The sequence below is a fragment of the Pangasianodon hypophthalmus genome, chromosome 3 (assembly GCF_027358585.1).
Source record: "Pangasianodon hypophthalmus isolate fPanHyp1 chromosome 3, fPanHyp1.pri, whole genome shotgun sequence".
Classification (NCBI taxonomy): domain Eukaryota; kingdom Metazoa; phylum Chordata; class Actinopteri; order Siluriformes; family Pangasiidae; genus Pangasianodon; species Pangasianodon hypophthalmus.
Window position 1 is genome coordinate 6,133,921 of NC_069712.1, and position 17,814 is coordinate 6,151,734.

General features: G+C 38.5%; 1 protein-coding gene across 1 annotated transcript; it reads right to left on the reverse strand.

Moving 5' to 3' along the window:
• Window positions 1–857: 857 nt before the first annotated feature.
• usp38 (ubiquitin specific peptidase 38) lies at window positions 858–16,509 on the reverse strand. Its single transcript, XM_026941576.3, has 11 exons — window positions 16,370–16,509; window positions 14,522–15,265; window positions 13,367–13,502; window positions 11,748–11,877; window positions 10,196–10,297; window positions 9,387–9,545; window positions 7,121–7,314; window positions 6,859–6,952; window positions 5,618–5,724; window positions 3,688–4,951; window positions 858–2,574 (listed from the first exon to the last, which is right to left on the reverse strand). Exons 2-11 carry the CDS (start codon window positions 15,201–15,203, stop codon window positions 2,401–2,403), a joined length of 3,042 nt encoding a protein of 1,013 aa, XP_026797377.1. The 5' UTR covers window positions 15,204–15,265; window positions 16,370–16,509; the 3' UTR covers window positions 858–2,400.
• Between the last annotated feature and the right edge of the window lie 1,305 nt (window positions 16,510–17,814).

Genomic DNA, 17,814 nt, shown 5'->3' on the forward strand with positions numbered 1-17,814 from the left:
TCCCAAACCTTCCTGAACATCCTGTCGAGCACCATTAAACCTATTATTTAAAAATATTAAGAATATGACACAACCAGAATATGACTCTTGCTGGAGGCCATCAACCAAGAATCAGAGAAGATCAGTCAATGAAGTAACAATCAAATCCATTTCACTTTCAGGTTGTAATGCAACAAAATGTGGAAAAGTTCAAGAGGGGTGAATACTTATGAAAGTATAACTAGTACTAACTTCTTCTTTAAAATAATAAGACACTTCCTGTGCAGTTAGTATGCAGGCAGTGTTGCAGTCAAAAACAAAAGCTTCCTATAAAACCAGGAGGTAATACTGTCAAAATTACACAAGCCAAAAGTTAATAAACTGTGTATTTACACAAGTTGCCCTGCTGTGATCCGTTTGTCAGTGTAAACATTCTCAGTAGTTACAATGTAATTGCATGTTTAGTTTATGTGTAACTAAACAGGTAATAGAGTGTAGAACACAGTGGGAACAAGCACTTTTTTTTTTTTTTTTTAAGAATAAGTCCATCCTCCTTTCCATATGATAAAACTCAGTCTAGGTTCAGTATGTAATTCTGTAACCTATAATAATCACACAATTGTGCTGCAAACTGTGATTTGAATTATTGCCATGCAGTAGACCCAGGTAACTTCTTCCTTTCAGACTGTTTACAAAGCTCTAAAAATTATAACCTGTTCCTTTAACATGTAAAAGATCACATAACACACACACAGTTAATTTCAGTTAGAAAATATCACCCAATATCTCATTAATAAACGACTGGTACAGATTATAAGTAGCACTATACACATTATATACATTTTAAATATTTGTACATTAAATAAATCAGCCGTTGCTTATCAATGAACCTTTACTGTTAGAGGGGGGAAAAAAACATCAAATATTAACACTATATCGCTACACAAGGCTTATAATCCAGTCAAATTTTCCTGTAAAATTGTAAATGTGTATCAAAAGGCACATAAAATCGGTTTAAAATCGAAGGGAGAAAAAATTCGCCCTGAAAGCAGAAAACAACAATATAAACAGCAATATTGTGAAAATTGACCCCAAACCAAATTCGGTTTAAATATTCAGCATGCAAGATAATCTCTTCACACACACATACACACGTTTCTTTTTTTTCTTTTCTTTTTTTTTTTTTTTTTTTTTTTGATGTTATCCCATTATAATTCAGTGATATTATTTTTGCTATTTTAAACTATAGCTTAAATTCCACAATGGAATAAAAATCAGTATTGCATCCTTCTGTGTAAATGTATTGCAGCACGTCAGGTGATCTGTCCATGGGCTATAGGTACGCCGCATAACCCATGGACAGGTAGACAAACACTAGTTCAAGTATGATGGCTGTGAGTCTGAGTGGAGCATGACTGCTTACATGTTTGGGAAAAAAATAAAAAGCTAAAATCTGATTTCTTTACAGAGGTTAATGCGATCAGAATCAGTTCTGACTGCATAAGACAGCAATGGTACCCATGAAGATTACATGACCATGAATGGATCGGTCACAACCCGTAAAAAAGGGTAACACTTTATATGGGGACCTTCATAACACATTCATAAGCATTGCACAAATATTTAATAAAGGAACAGCTGAGGCTTTTATGTAAGGTCAAAACCTTGTCACATGACTAACTGTTTTTATGAAGTATATTGCTTTGTTTTTACATAAAAGAAAGAAGACAGAAGAACCCTAGGTTATCATTACAGCTCATTATCACTTAGTGTGTAGCTACTGTATCTACTTATTACTGGAGCATTGAGGCTGAAGTGCTGGTGCTCCATTTGCATTTAAAAGCATTATGAAGCACCATTTCAATGCAGTTTGCATTTTATTTTTTTGAACCCAATGTGAGAGCTGAATATATGATTCGAATGCACTCAAACTAATCAGATTTGCATTTATAACACTTAGGAAGCCCTAATATACAGCTTCTAGAGCTTTCACAGTGTTATCAACATGCTGTTAATAAAAACAATCTAATTAATAATAAGTTTGAAAAAAAAAAAAGTTTAAAAAGTCAATCCGCAGTGATAATTACAGGTTGTTTTCTCTTCTCTCTTTCATGTAAACCCAAATAAGATAAAATCTCTAGTGCTGAGATAAGCATTTCATAAATTCTCCAGCATTTCTCTAGAAAAGGATTTACGCAATGTATTACAAAGGCCCTTTATGTGGTATAGTAAAGTGTTACCAAAAAGTGCTTTCGTGAACACTTTGTAAGAAGGCTTAAAAAAGGGATATGTAAGTGAAGGAAAGCTTGTGAGGTGGTTTTGAGTTATTGAGAATTTCTGCATGTTGGATTCAGACAGAAGGAGGTCCAGTGTTGAGTTTTTGAGTCCAATGCTCTGTTACAGTCTGAAAGTGTCCCAGTCTCAGAAAACCAGTCTGCTGACAGTGCTGAAGCCGCCGCCGCCTCCACCTCCTCCTCCTCCACCCGAAGGCCCACAGCTTCCCGGGGGCTCGTTGTCATCTGAGCCGTTGGGTCGAAACGAGCAGGAGGCCGAGGCGGCCTGGAGAGCACGGGCCCTGGCGTTAAGCTCCTGCTCCTGAAAAGAAAAACAAAACAAAACACATGGTTAAAGGCTTACCAAGCCATGACTGTAGAGTACTAAGGGAAAAAAAAAAAAACCAACACAGTGGGGTGTGCTTTTACAGGAACATGGTGATGATGTAGTTGAAGTTGATTATTTTCCTTTAACGACCATTCCAAAGTGTTTTGTTCCTCTTATATCATCTCAAATTACCAATGATTACTCATTTTTATCTATCAAAGAATGACACATCATATATTTTCATTTTTATAATTAATTTTAGAATTATAATATATAATTTATAATATAATTTTATAATTATATTTAAAAGTTATGTAATCCATATAAATGACGATATACAAACGTATACAAAACCATCATTTGACCACAAATCAGTTGTCTTTCTGCTAAAAAAACCATTATGGAGGGAACTTGCTTGCGTATATACTGCATTAGAGCAGTGCATCACTGTCTACCTCACTGGAGGGAGGGTTGTATGGTGTTTCACTGTTCAGTAACTGCGTATCTACAAGGTTCACCTACATGGTAGGTTTAAACTAGGTGTATTTAATAAAGTGGTGATTGGGTGTACAACTGGAAAATCGGACCATTCAGGTTTAAAGAACAATTTGGAAATTAATCAGTAATGCCAGGATATTGTTACCTCACAACTCCTTCTGTTCAATTCCACAAGAAATCACACAATACCCAAGCTCACTGGTTTTTATAAAATGGTGGGCTGTAGCAAGCTTGGTCGTCATTACCATACAGAAGATAAAAATAGCAGTAATTACAGCGATTATGTCATTTCTCACATAAAAGATAAACTAAAGTAAATCACATAGGCACGTCAAGACTGCACATTTATTACACATTGTAGAGTGTTAGTAACAGAATCAAACCTGCCAGTTCACTCTTTTCACGAGTTGAGAGCACTGAAATGTGATGCTGCCAGTAATAAGGACAGCTTCGATAAGTTTTAGGTGGCCAAAACAAATCCCCATTACCTCCCTCTAGTGGTAGGGAGCATGTAACTGGCATTTAATTACACACAAACGGCTCACTATGGCCACTTTTTTGTCACTATTAAAAGACCTTTTTCTACAGTGCACTAAAGAGTCCTCTTACCTGTAAGAAGAGTTTGTTGTCTTTGGTGATGGCATCCATTAGATCTTTATGAAGAGGTGGTTCCCCATTGAACCTTGAGCCATTAACAGTAGCTCTTGAACCCCCAGCCTGCCCTCCAACTTCTTCCTGTTTCCTGTATATCAGGACGTAGGCCGTGTCCTTGGGGAAGCGGCTCGTGATGTTCTGCACGGACTGGAAGTTGGTAAAGGTCACTCTGCTGTCGTTGAACAGGAACCAGTCCCCGGAGTCTTGCCCTGCACACTCCAGTACTTCCTGTGAAGCTGTCGAGCCCTCTGAAAGGCCGACACCGGAATCTGATTCCGGACTCTTAAAAGAGGGATTGGCCGACGTACTGCTCATGTTCCTGCCGTATGAGTAGTAGTGGCCGCTCTCCGAGGACATCCCAGAATGCATCACAACAGAACACAGGCCGTAAGGTACACACCGCATCCCTAACCCCCAGCCCCTTCTCCCGCTCTCTCTCCCGCTGTCCGTTAAGACTCCGTCTTCCTCTTCTTTCTCTTTATGAGAAGGTTTTAGCTTCTTGGCCAAGTTCTCGCCACTCTCTGGAGAGTCCATTTGCACCGATGGTGGTGGTGATGAAGATAAGGAAGTGCTGTGCTGGTGAACAGGTAGGTGGAACTGCAGCGGGATGCCTACATTGTCCAGGATTTTGCGCCGCACGTGGCACGTCGCGTCATACGAGAAGCGCAAAAGAGTGAGGATGAGGTACTCAGGGGCCGTCACCACGTGTATGGCCCTTTCCGCCCGCTGCAGGGAGCTGCAGCGTTCACAGAAGTAACAATTCTCCTCCTCCAGGATCTCTGGTGCCAGGAAATACTCAAGCAGATCTGACAGGGACAGCACTGTCTCCGTCTTGGGTCTCTCCTCGCTCCGCTCATCCTTCGCAGTGCCTTCAGAGTTCTCACTGCCGCCATTTACTGCCCCCTGGTGGGACTGCACGGTCAAGGAGCCCACAGTGCCCGATGGGCAAAAAGCGAGAGAAAGATCCGTAAACGGTTCCTCTTTCTCAGAAAGACTGTGGCACTGCAGGCAGCGGATGCCCGTGGAGAGACGCCCGCCGAACATTCGCTCCACCAGAGTCCGTCCATCACCATCAGTGTCCACCAGTTTAGTCTGAGAATGAGACTGGGTGCTGGTCATATTCTGAGCTTTTGCATCATCAGTACCCTCAGCGTCAGAGGACATGGTCTTAGGTTTGGGTGCCTGGAGAGCTCGGAGAGTCTTTTCCTCCTCGTGTAGCCTTAATAACACAAAACAAGTGAATAATACAAGCATCCCTACATACACAAAAAACATCCATACACGTTGGACTCCTGATCGGAAGGTTGAGAGTTCAAATCCCAGCACCGCCAAGCTGCCACTGCTGGGCCCTAGAGCAAGGCCCTTAACCCTCACCTGCTCAGGTGTATAAATGAGATAACTGTAAGTCTCTCTGGATAAGGGCGTCTGCCAAATGCCATAATTGTAAATGTACACAAATTTCAGCAACTACGTTCTGGCATATTATACATAATAAATAAAATAACATATGCCTGGCAATACATAGAAAAAAATTACGAACTGGTGAACCTGTCATGTTTTAAGGTTGACCTGTATTAATTTTTTTTTTTTTTTTTTTTTTTTTTAACACCAGTCAAGCAATGATTTATGAAAATGCACTGAGAACTTGAAGCTTATACTGCTTATTTGCATTATTAAAGGCTTCCAATATATCAGAATTACAAAGGCTAATATTCTGATCAAGATATTAACATACAGTATATACTGATAGTATTGAAAGAGAAATTTTCACCTGCATATTTAATTTCGCTGAAAGGTAATTAAAAAAAAAAAGGTATACAGAGAACTGGATATGTCGTAAAAAGCACATTAAAAAGAGGGACAGTACTAAAACTACTAGATGTACCTGTCTAAGAGAAAGCGGAGATACTCAGAACAGTCCTGCTGGGAGCCCGCTGTGAACCAGGGTGGCCGAGACGCTTCAAGAAAGCTCCTCGGTGCGTACGCTGCTCGCTGTTGTACAAACAATTTCATTAAAACAATGAAAATAGCATAAGTACTCATATATAACTTAATTATTTGATTCTGTGTTTGCACCTGACATCAAGATGAATTCCTAGTACTGTAGAGTGTCCTTTACTATACCTGGCAATAAATTGTTTCTGATTCTGATTAGTAGTGTTCACCCAATATATCAGACCAGTACAGGTTTTTTTGGCCAATAAAAACAGACATTTCACTTCCTAGGACACTTTATATAGAGAGGGTTTTTAAATTAACAATTAAAGTGGCATTATGTAACTGATCTGTCTGTTCTGTCAGATGATCTGTCTGTTCATTAACAAAGGAAAAACGATGTGTATCAGTATCTGCCTATGACAATAATAATCTTCTATACACTATGTGTAATGTAGACTATAGTCACATTATCTGTGAATATGTTTAACAAAGTTTCAAAGCATAAACCATTTACGAATCTCTACGATTATTAAATGTACATTTATTTAATGTATTCTCATTTCTTAGAAAGAATTTCATTCCAATTCAATACTGACATTTTATCATTCATCTGTCTCATTCCTTTCTAAATGTCAGTATCATCTTTGGGCATTTATTAAGAAATATTACTAATCAAAAGCACACAGTATAAAAAACACTGGCCAAGAAATCCTCTAATAAGTTCGAGAGACATTTGTGCTTCAACTTATTTTCTAAATGTTGTTAAGTTTTACTGCAGGCTAATACAGGAATAAATAAAAACTACATTCAATTTATTCCAATTCTATCAAAATAGTAAAAGTGGCATTAAAGCATAAACACTGGAGACGAGACTCAAGTGTGCCGAAATCTCTCAGTTAGTGAGGTTCTGAATCTGATGTGCAAGTCTTTAACACAGTCACCTTTACCAGACTTTATCTTCCAGACATTTTACTAATGAGAATACTGCATACATCATACATGTTGCAATAACATTAATTATTTGGCAGTAAAACAGTACAGCCCTGGCAAATAACATTTACAGTAAGGTTCATTTTCAACTTAAAACTGATCAAGAATGTGCAAGAAAATGTGTTTTCACATCAACATACCTTTTTAAAGAAACTTAGAGCTAAATCTACAGGGATGAAGAGGTGGAAGCCTACAAACCTGAGTGTGCGCCAAGAAAGCAAAGAGAAGCTGTAGTTTCTTCATCAGCGTATTTGAGCCGTTCAGGTTCAGAGATAATACGTTCCGTCTGAAACTGCAGACAACACTGAACTTTACACAAGATAAATTATTCTGGAAACTATGAGATCAGTTACCGTGCCCGAATTTGTCCCCCCCCCCCTCCACACACACACACACACACACACACACACACACACACACACATTAGCATTTGGACGGTTTAAAGTAAAAGAAAACTCACTCTGTAGCCATGAACAGCATCTGAATGATGCTGTTCAGGTAACATGTGTTGCCCAAGTTCACGAGTCCCGTCTTTCCTGTCTCCGATTTGCCCGTAAGCCTCAGCAGTCCAGAGACGAAAGAGTTTGACTGCGAGGTCCAGGCACTTTGGTTCAGCACATACTTGATCTTCTCTTCACTGGGTTTAGGGAGATCCTGGAACAACACAAAGGTTTCAGTAAATTAAAAAAATGGCATGGAAGCATCTTTAAAATATGTGATGCAATATATTTACTGAGTAAGGAATAAAACACAACAGGGTGTGTTGTAACAGGAAAATGACATCACCAACGCAGTGAAGTGGAGGTACTCTCACCACCCTGAAGATGATTACTTTCACATAACAGCATGTCCTGAAGTGTTGCATTTCTATTATAATCATTGCAATTTGACAACAATTATAATGTTTTATTTAATAAAGAATGACCCATACTCATAATCATACTTTTTATTGATTTATAGTTACATCTAGGGGTGTAATGATACATCATGTTATGATGAACTGCGACGCAAATATTTGACGATGTGCATCATGGATGATTCACGATGTGCGATTCACATCGTGCAAATCGGCATTCTATTAATTATGCTTGTAATGCATTTACACTGTTTGACCACCAGAGGTCCCAATCTGAGCATAGAGATAAAATATACAGAGCACACTGGTCACATGATTGCGTTCTTTCATTATGCCTGTAAGATCTGCACTTGTGAAGTCCGATAGCCTGATAGCTCTGGATTGCAACAACTAACACATACTATATGTTATACAGTTACACACCACATCATAATGGTTGAAGAGGGCTATTCAGTAGTTTTCATACAAAACTAAAGGCCGTGGAAATCGGGCATTTTAGCTGACTTTGGAGCTCTATATCTGCTATGGAGCCCATTATGTTTCAGTCAATCATTTTCAAAGTCTCCAGAAATATTGTTTATTCAATTAAGAATTAATTATTTTTTATTTTTACGATATGGTGAACCTGTAGTACATTTCGTTTACAATATTAAACCTCTTTTCGTATAATTTTTTTTATTTATTTGGATTTAAACAGACAACAATGCACATTGATTTGCACTGTTTATGATTCAGAAATACAAAGGAGTCTTTTCAATCATAATTTTTTTTCAATCAAATTTCGACAAAATATTGTGAGAACGGAATCAAATTGAAAACATGAAGCCAGTATTGTGAATTGAATTGTGACCAGATTGTATCGTTACACCCCTTGCGTCTGAAGTCATGGAAAGTCCACAAAACAAGTTAGTTCATGTTATCGTTTATGCTACAGCAGCTATAAACAGTCGTTCCCTTACCAACCTCTCTTGAAGTTAATAAGAAAAAAAAAAAAAAAGACTTTCAGATTTTCATGTTATTGAGAAACCGCAAAACATGAACTCTGGTGCATTGAGGACTTGATGGTAACTTAAACTTACAGCTTTTACTCTGACATTGGAGACTACTTCAAGAAAAGATAATTAAATGTCTCCTCACAGAAAAATTCATCATAACAACAATGACACACATCAGATTTGAGAATTCAACATGACTGTAGTATAATGCAATATAATGGATGATAGTAACAGTATTAAGGATTAATAATCGATTCATCTCTTTTTATTAAGAAATTCTACTACATGACAAAGACAATCTAAAGACTAGCTCATCTTCAGTCTGAGAGCTTCCCTGCACTGCACTGCACATGTTGCCATGTTCTCTCCTCCCACACACAGCTACACTAATCATAACAATTATATGATAATTAGGTTTGTACTCATTATCAGGCCTATTATTTGCAGAAGCAGGTGGATCAGAGCAGGGTGTACACTATTGTTGTACAAATCATCATGTTTTTAATCTGCTACAACCTGGTTTATTCGGGTAGAAAGTTTGCTTCAAAGATTTGGTACTGATAGGAGATATTCGAGCAAGATGTAGAAAGCAGGAGGTTCCTGGCCATGTTTAGTGATTAAAAAGTACCAGACTCTCTGGTAATATTTAAAGGTCTGGCTTGCAAGACAATACATTTGCCAAAGATCTGTTGTATATTTGAGGATCCAGTGTAGGAGTGTAACACAATAACGCTATCTGTTTAGAGCTCTAAATATCTGTATATGTACTCAGATTTATACCAAAAGTGGGTGTGGCCTAACCTTGGCAAACTATCTATAAAATACTAATAGTGTGCTTTCTGTTCGTATCTGTTTACATCCACAGGATTTCTCACCTTAATGACTTCGAGGATGGTGTCATAGAGGTCAGGGAAGCCAGAGTACTGGTACATCATGCAGTGGATGAGCTCGGTGAACTGCAGCAGGAAGGCTTTGCTGGTAGGGAGGCCATCGCTCTTTAAAGACTTCACCAAAGTTACCACGTGAGGGACCACCTGTCTCACCAGGAAATGTACATTCATTATTATTCCTAAGTGTAGTCACAGAACTCTTAATCACAATCCCCTCGTAACGAACATCCTTTCAACACACCCCGTACTGTTTTCTACACCTGTATGCTGTAATGATTTATAATCCCACTATCCGGTGTCAATCAGAAGAGGATGAGCTCCCTTTCTCGCAAGGATTCTTCCTCAGGGCGTCTCAGGGAGTGTTTCCCTTTGCCCCAGTCACCTCTGGCTTGTTCTTTAGGAATCTAAATCTACATCCAGGTCTCAGTAAAGCTGCATTGTGACAACGTCTACTATTAATAGCACTATTCAAAAAAAATTGAAAGAAATGTTTAATGCAAACGTGATGGTGCTTGATGCATTTTTAATATACATCTTCTTCTAATTAGTTTAAGGCTAGGTACTGTCACTAATGCATCAGTTAAAACCACTAATTCACAATTAAGGGTAATCTTTAATACTTTTTTACTTCATTTTTGTCTTAATAGTAATATGTAAGAAGTAAGACAACTATATTTTGCTTTGCTTAGTCAACCAAGAAGGTCAGTAGACTTGAATTTTTTCAGTGCAATCATCAAATTTCACATATTAACTGAAGTGAAATGTTTTAGTAGAAGGCTATGTGATGGTCTTACCAGGTGGAAGGCCTCTGGCGAGTGCTGGAAGCTCAGCAGCATGTGAGAGAGGACTGCTAATGCTCCCTGTCTCACTATAGGGTACCACAGACGGTTAAAGACCTACGGACAAAAAAATACAGGTACCCGTAAGTAATAATAATAAAAGAGACAACACGCGTGCCTACACAGGGTATAGAACACTACACAGGGTATAGAACACTACAGGAAAAATATTGTGATTGTGTTGCTAAATTTGCTGTGCATTATATAAAAATTCATCTTTAGTGCCTGAGATTGTGACCAATGTTCACATTACGCAATAAAATTTAGTGGAAGGTTAGGGGGCTCACTCATGAGCTTCTTTGATAATAATATTCAAAGTTCTTGGCTGAAAACAAAACTCAGGACACGTTAGTATGAAAAGCAAAACTGAGATATTTTTCGTCTTAACGCTACTTTTGTTTGATTTTTATTCACGCTTTTGAATTAAAAAAATCAAAAAGTACAAGCTTATGATAAAACGTGAACAACAGACAATTAGTTTCACAGCAAGCAGAATAAAATGCTAATCCAGCGCTGAATAAATTTCATGTGAATCCAAACTTTAATTGTCAGTCACCGCCTTAAAACATTTATACACACTTGGTATAGAATGACTAGCGTCAGGGCGCAAATCTACTTATGTACATTTTTTTTTAGGAAAGTACATCTGAAGGATTTAATATGGTGTCCACTAGAGGGCGCGTCAGAGCCAAAACATCCCCGTTCATCCGAACGGGAATGTGTAGTGATGTCATGCACAGCAATGTTAAACAAACTGACGAGCTCCGTTTCTCTTTAAAACTTTCTGCAATGGTCTAGAATAGGATACAAGTATATGATTTGAGACACGGCGTTAGTTTGTTAACTCAGTTGGGGACACAGAGTCACATGGTGCGACACTGCCTCCACTATTTCCGCTGGTATTTCACCATGCAGGTTAATTTTGGAGGACATGCACAAGTGATGCATCAGATAACTGCAGGATATGTGCGGCGGCCATCTTGTGCACACATACACAGAGTTAACAATCAACCTTTAGGATTTCACCCCAAATGACAGTTAACCAAAAGACACTTAACCAGATAATATAAACCAACCCCAAAATGTAAAGAAGTGAAATAACTACCAGCCAAATGCCTTTATTTTGGCTCAAGGTGATAAAAATGATCTTGTGATGCTTATTTTTTAAGTTGTCTGGTTCCTCTAAAGTTTTGAATAACGAGCAATGACGCATGAGAGCAAACCCAGCATCCATTTATGCACTATTTCTAATTCTGTAACTGGAATTAAGATATTTGGTTACAAGCTGATATAGAGAGACTTGTGGTGCGTTCCAAAATATTGGCATGGACAACAGAGCGATAATAATGAACAGTTGATACTGTGTGGTCCAAATGCACTTAAAGAAAAATAAGCTGCCTCAAAAGCCTAGACTAACTCCCTGTACAGGTTGTATTATCCAGTACAGGCACATAATGCATCATGTGCAGGGTTTACACAATCCCTGTCCATCTGAGCCTGTGTTTACCAGCTCGATTTTAAGCACGGTGACATCGATGAGGATGGTGAACTTCTGCACGGCAGCCAGTCCCTTCAGAAGAGCAATAACCCAGGTGTCTACGTGATTGGCTAGCGGCCATGAGAGCCAATCGATCATCCTGTGGAATGGACAGAGAGAGAGAAAGAGAGAGAGAGAGAGAGAGAGTGCTTGTCAATGTCAGAACAGTGTTCAATGGCAATGCTAACAAAACAAAACAAAAAGCAATGACAGAACCGTCACACACAAAGCCCGACAATCTCCTGACCTTTGCACTTAACATCAATGGACTCGGCTATTCAAAGAGTTCATGGACCTGATTTTACATTCTCTGCACTTTTTTTAAGGGCCATCTGTTTTTTTTTTTTTTTTTAAATGAATTTAACCCCAGTGGCTCACTGCACAATGTCTACAAAAGGATTCTAGCGCAAGGGCAAACTCCTGGTAGAATAAATAATAAGAGAAATAATAATGTGTGGATGAAAAGTCAGCTAAAGAGAAAACACAGTCATGCATTCCCAGCAGCTAAATAGTTTCCTAAGACATGCTGCTGGTGTCAAACCCTTTTTAGGTTGAGGGCTGGATAGGAAAAAAAAGGTCCTCTTGCATGGGCCGAATTACTTTTTGTTCAACCTTAGTGTGCTGACAATTACATTAATATTAACCATATAATACAATATAACGCCTTATGAAAAAAAAAACACTATAATGTCCAAAAAGTGGCTATCAAAACCATTTACTTTCCTTTGTATATGAACATCAAATATTTTTTTAAACACTAGTAATGAGTTCAGTCAGTTAGCGAAGAGAATAAAATGCTACAGATTGCATTTGGAGTGCACTACCTAATATTCATAATGGAGTCTGGAGTCATGAAACAGGTATTTTGCTTTTAAATCCTGCTTCCTGACACCTGACATCTCTTCTGCACGTCCGGTGGATTTATATTTGTCCGCATGCATGTCATTGTGTCATTCAATATGTATTCTTTTCCTACAGTCACAGGATGTGAGCAGATTAAACGTACCGGTCGGCCATTGACCTCACAGAAGAAAAACCTTTCTTTCCATTTCTCCTGAAATATCCACCCTGCAAGCTCAATTTTGTCTTTTTTTTTTGGACATGTTTATGATTACATGTAGCTTCACACAAGCATGCTATGATCAATAATGCGCTGGAGATTTTGGCGCTGCTTTATAACGCGCATTGTTTGTTAGGTGTAATAGCAACACAAATACATCAGCCATGGGTTCTGTTTTAAATTAAAAATAAAATATTGTAACAAATATAATTTATTTAATTTTGGATTATTTTATATTATTCTTCAAATCATCCCACAGGTCATATTGGACACCTTTGCGGGTCGTATGTTAGACACTCCTGCTATATACACAATACATGAGCCATTTACTGTTTTTTTCCCCCATGACAGAAAATCCAGTCTACTTTTAGTCCATTTCCAGGTTTTCCAGAACATGACTCCAGATGCATTGTTGGATAAAGTGCTCAGCATTTCTGTATTCACCCCAGCTATAACACTAGGCCATGCTCTGAGAGAAACAGAAGGAGAGAGAGAGCAGGAGATGAAGTGAGCGTGCGTCAGAGCTGACCTGCTGAGGGCCTGTGTCATGCTGGCGTCTTTGACGTTTTGGTCAGTGGTGAGGCTCTTGATGAGGACTGTGATCATCTGCAGAGGGATGTGCTGCACCAGACTGGCCAGAGCAATGGACGGCTCAAAGGACGGATCTGCAACCAACACACACACACATGATTCAATATTACCAAGCTTTCCAACACAGTGTTCAATTCTTTTAGTCTGACTGGTCAGAACAGAAGGTGTTGATTAGTTTTCTCTAACAGCAGCTCAGACACTTGTTCTGGTTATAAAGCAAATCACAGGTTTATATTAATCCATTTGTTCTAATCTATTAAATAATTTTTCCCCAAATCAAATATATTACTGCTTTAAAACAACTCAACCCCCACACCTAAAGCTTCAATCTGGATTCCTCCACCATCATCAAGTCTAATCCTTCTTTTTATTAATTTGTACACCTCAAATATCCTTAAGGAAGCTATTGAAGAAAAACTATTCCAGAAATCTGACATTGCCGTGACCTTGACGCTGTTTGGATCAATTTCAAAATCTGATCAGTTCATCTGCTGGTTATAATGATAATTCCATATCAATCCTACAAACATTTCACCACTCGCTCGAGCTATCGGGCTAACGAGAATCTCGAATCTCAGGCAAATACACAGACAGACAGATAAACGAATGGACCGATGACAAAATCGTAGCTAGTTAAAAACGGGTCTTGAGTTCCTGATCATAAACGTGTAAGTAACATCTCTGTATGACAAACAGGAACAAAGCTATTGAAGAAAAACTGTTTCACACGTGACATTGCTGTGACCTGGATGCTGCTTGGATCAATTTCAAAATCAAATCAGTTGGCTGGCTATAATGAATAGAAATCCTTTCTTGAGATATTGCGCTAATGAGAATCTCGGATGGATGGACGACCTGAAAACATAATTCCTCCTCCACTCCATGATGGAGGAAAACACACAGGGATCATGCTGGGGACTGAAGTCAGAGGGAAAACACTTCCTCTTTCCTTATCTTACTTCTGTTATTGTTGCGCAGCTACTGGCACTGATATGGCTTACAGGCAGTAAGTGAGCGAGCTGTAATTATATGTTTTTATGTAAATTGCTCTGGTTGTGTTTGTATGAAAAAAATTGACGCAATAGCTCCTGACCTGTTGAGGAGATAATAGCGAACACTTCCTGCAGTGAGGGCAGAAGCGTGGCTGGCTCCGCCTTCCAGATGCCCTGCAGCAACGCCGCCACGCAGCCCACCTGCCCTACGTAGCGCCTCAGCTCCGCCTCCTCAGCCGCCGGACACTGGAAATGTGCGAACGTGCGCACCAGCTGCTGGCAGAGCGGCACGGCGGCTTTGTTGCGCGGCACACACTGGGGGAAGTCGCTGAGCAGCGTGGCGAGCTTGCTGCAGAACGCGGCGTCAGGGCGCTCACACACCATGCGCAGGACCTCGATCTGCAGTGTCGGCGCGAGCTCTAGCACCGCCGGGCAGCTGATCAGAAGCCGCAAGCAGCCATGCAGGAAGTCCAGTATGGCCGGATCACGAGGGTCCAGAGGGCTGCAGCCGTGACGCAGCAGCTCCAGGACATAGTCCTTACTCAGGAAGCGGGCGAACTCGTCACGGTGGTAGCGCGCGTACGCCTCCTGCACCTGGAGGCCCACCTGCCGCTGGAAGGCGTCCTCACCCAGCAGAATGAGGCGTGCCGTGAGCTGGTACAGGGCCTGACACTGCTCCTGCGTCACCTCTTTCTCAGCCGCCTCCACCACCATCTTCACTATGGCTCGCTTAACAGGGAGCGGGTGAGACGAGCTCACCAGCCCTTCCAGGATCTTATCCATTACAGAGCTCTACTGCACCATGGGGAAGCTGGAGACGAAAGGAGCGGCTGAGAGGGGAAAACCTGTCAACAAGAAAAATACATCCTACTGCTTTACTGTGTGTGAACGACAGCTGAGCTCATCAGCAATAACAGCGCAAAACCTTCATAAATGATAAACAGCAGAGTGACGACACAAACATCAAGCTGTACAACCACTCAGAAAGAAAAGCTTCAGATTTCATCCTAATGTTTTATTAAATACACGTAAAAAAAAAAAAAAAAAAAATTATAAATGTATCAACAGAGCCAAAACTCTGGATCAGTATCCAGTCAGATTTAACAAGTTTCCATTTTAGCAGAATTTAATAAAATATTTGATTCTTGATCTGATCATGCTTCTGATTTCACATTACTTAATGTTTAATTAGGAGACTTTTTTTCTTTTAACCAGGACTTTTCTCATTAAAATTATAGTATCATAAATTATAATAAATAAACTCAATAAATATTAAAATAATATATTGTTATATTATATTATATTATATTATATTGTATTACAGAATATTATATTAGATGACCTCACATGGTGCCACACTCTGCTTTTGGCTCAGTACAGTTTTATTCACAATTTATTTTTTAAATATAAAAATCTAATCTAAACACATATCTGTTGATGATCCTGGATCAAAGCTAACCAACTGTTAGCAGTTTAGCTTAGCTAGCAGCTTAAACAGCCATCAATGACGAAATACGATCAATACTCTTTAAAGTATCAGACACGACGAATGTTTGGAATATTGGATTAGAATTTAATGGTAAATATTCAGTGCTTCTCGGGCTAATTTATATAAATCAACTAATCAGATTTGATTAGAAAAATCCAAACAAAGCCCCCATGCCTTGTTACATAGACATCGACATTTAACTACCCGTTTTCCGATAAACCCGCACCCTGCGCTCGGATTGGCCAGAGATTCCTTCCACCAATCAGAGAGCCTGTAAGTATGCTCTACTAGCCAATCCCAGCGCAGTAGGCGGGATTTGTCGGAATACAGGTAGGAACTAAATGACGCTGTAGGCAGGCCAAGAGACTACACTGACTTAACAGAATTTTAGCCAGACTAACGTTTCTTTCTTTTTTTTTTGAACTTTCGTAAATAAACAGAATAAACAACACAGACTCACCAAAAGAAGTCATTTTACACAATCCCTGAACAATCTGTAACGATGCGCTTCATAAATAAATTTAATCCAGTTTTATCTTAACGCAGTGTTTTGATTCTTCTCTCGTCCTACAATCAGCTGATGAACATAAACGTCATCATCCTGCGTCGGGTGATAAAGACAGGGCCCCATATAGCTGTCTAAAATATTGCCATGTTTCAAGACCGAGAAGAAATGAATGAAAAAGAAATGGAAAAAATGACTATATTAATTAAGGAATATTAAGTTAAATAGGTCACTTTATTAAATTTCACGTTTTAATTTTTTCATAAGATTAAAAAGACACAACCTACGGTGATTAAGGAATATTAATTTATTATTAATTTTTTTAATTAGCATATTGTATCGTATATTATATATTTCATTATACAGTGATTTTTACATTATATGATTAATATTGAGTAACTCTTTCCAGGTCAAAATACAGTTTTAATAACTCTTAATAGTTTGTGAATTTTAGCATACATCTACAAATATCAGGAAATATGTGGTATTATTAACATCACAAATCACAAATAATGAACGTGTCTTTACATATCAGGTTGAATAAAAACCTTTCCTTAATCAGTGGATAACAAAACCATCATCAGGTTACATTTTTAAAGATCACTGTTTCTTTTTTAATTAGCCATCACTTTCACAAGTGTAGTTTCATTACATTTTGCAAAATAGATCAATTAATGTTTAACACCATACTATAGTTTACAGTTCTTTCTTTCTTTCTTTCTTTTTTAAAAAACAAGATTTTTAAGTACAAACTCTACAGTGCAATTTGTAAATATTTTCACACGTTGTTTTATAACTGATAACACGCAAATTAATTTTTTTTTTTTTTTTTAATGGGCAGGAAACTTGATATTAAATGGAAAGCAGTTATTCAACTAACAAATAATATACTGGGCAAAACTGCAAAACATTTGCATTTCTGGTTCTTTCATAATTTGAAAGGAAATTTGCCTTAAATTGTTCATTTTATCAAATATCACCTGGTGGGACTATAATAATATAAAAATAATATACTGAACCACAGTCACTGGGCTTGCGTATATGTTGTTACTGTTATATAGGCAAATAGAAAAGGGTAAGCACTGGGACAGACATCAGACATCACTGTGTGTGTAGAAATATACTGTAATAATCTGGTCGAGTGTTTTGAATTATTAAAAAAAAAAAACAGGGGTGCATAGTTCAAAGCCCATCAATCACTGCAAACATGGTGGAGTAAAAGTCAGTAAAGCAAATCATTTTTGCTTTCATGTTCATCCTTTGAAGCTTATTATTATTATTATTATGATCATCATCATCATCATCAACATCATCACCATCAAATATGACAGATATTATAAAACAAATATAAATCTCCAAAGGTACAAAATCTATTACACTAATCCACAAACAAGGATTTG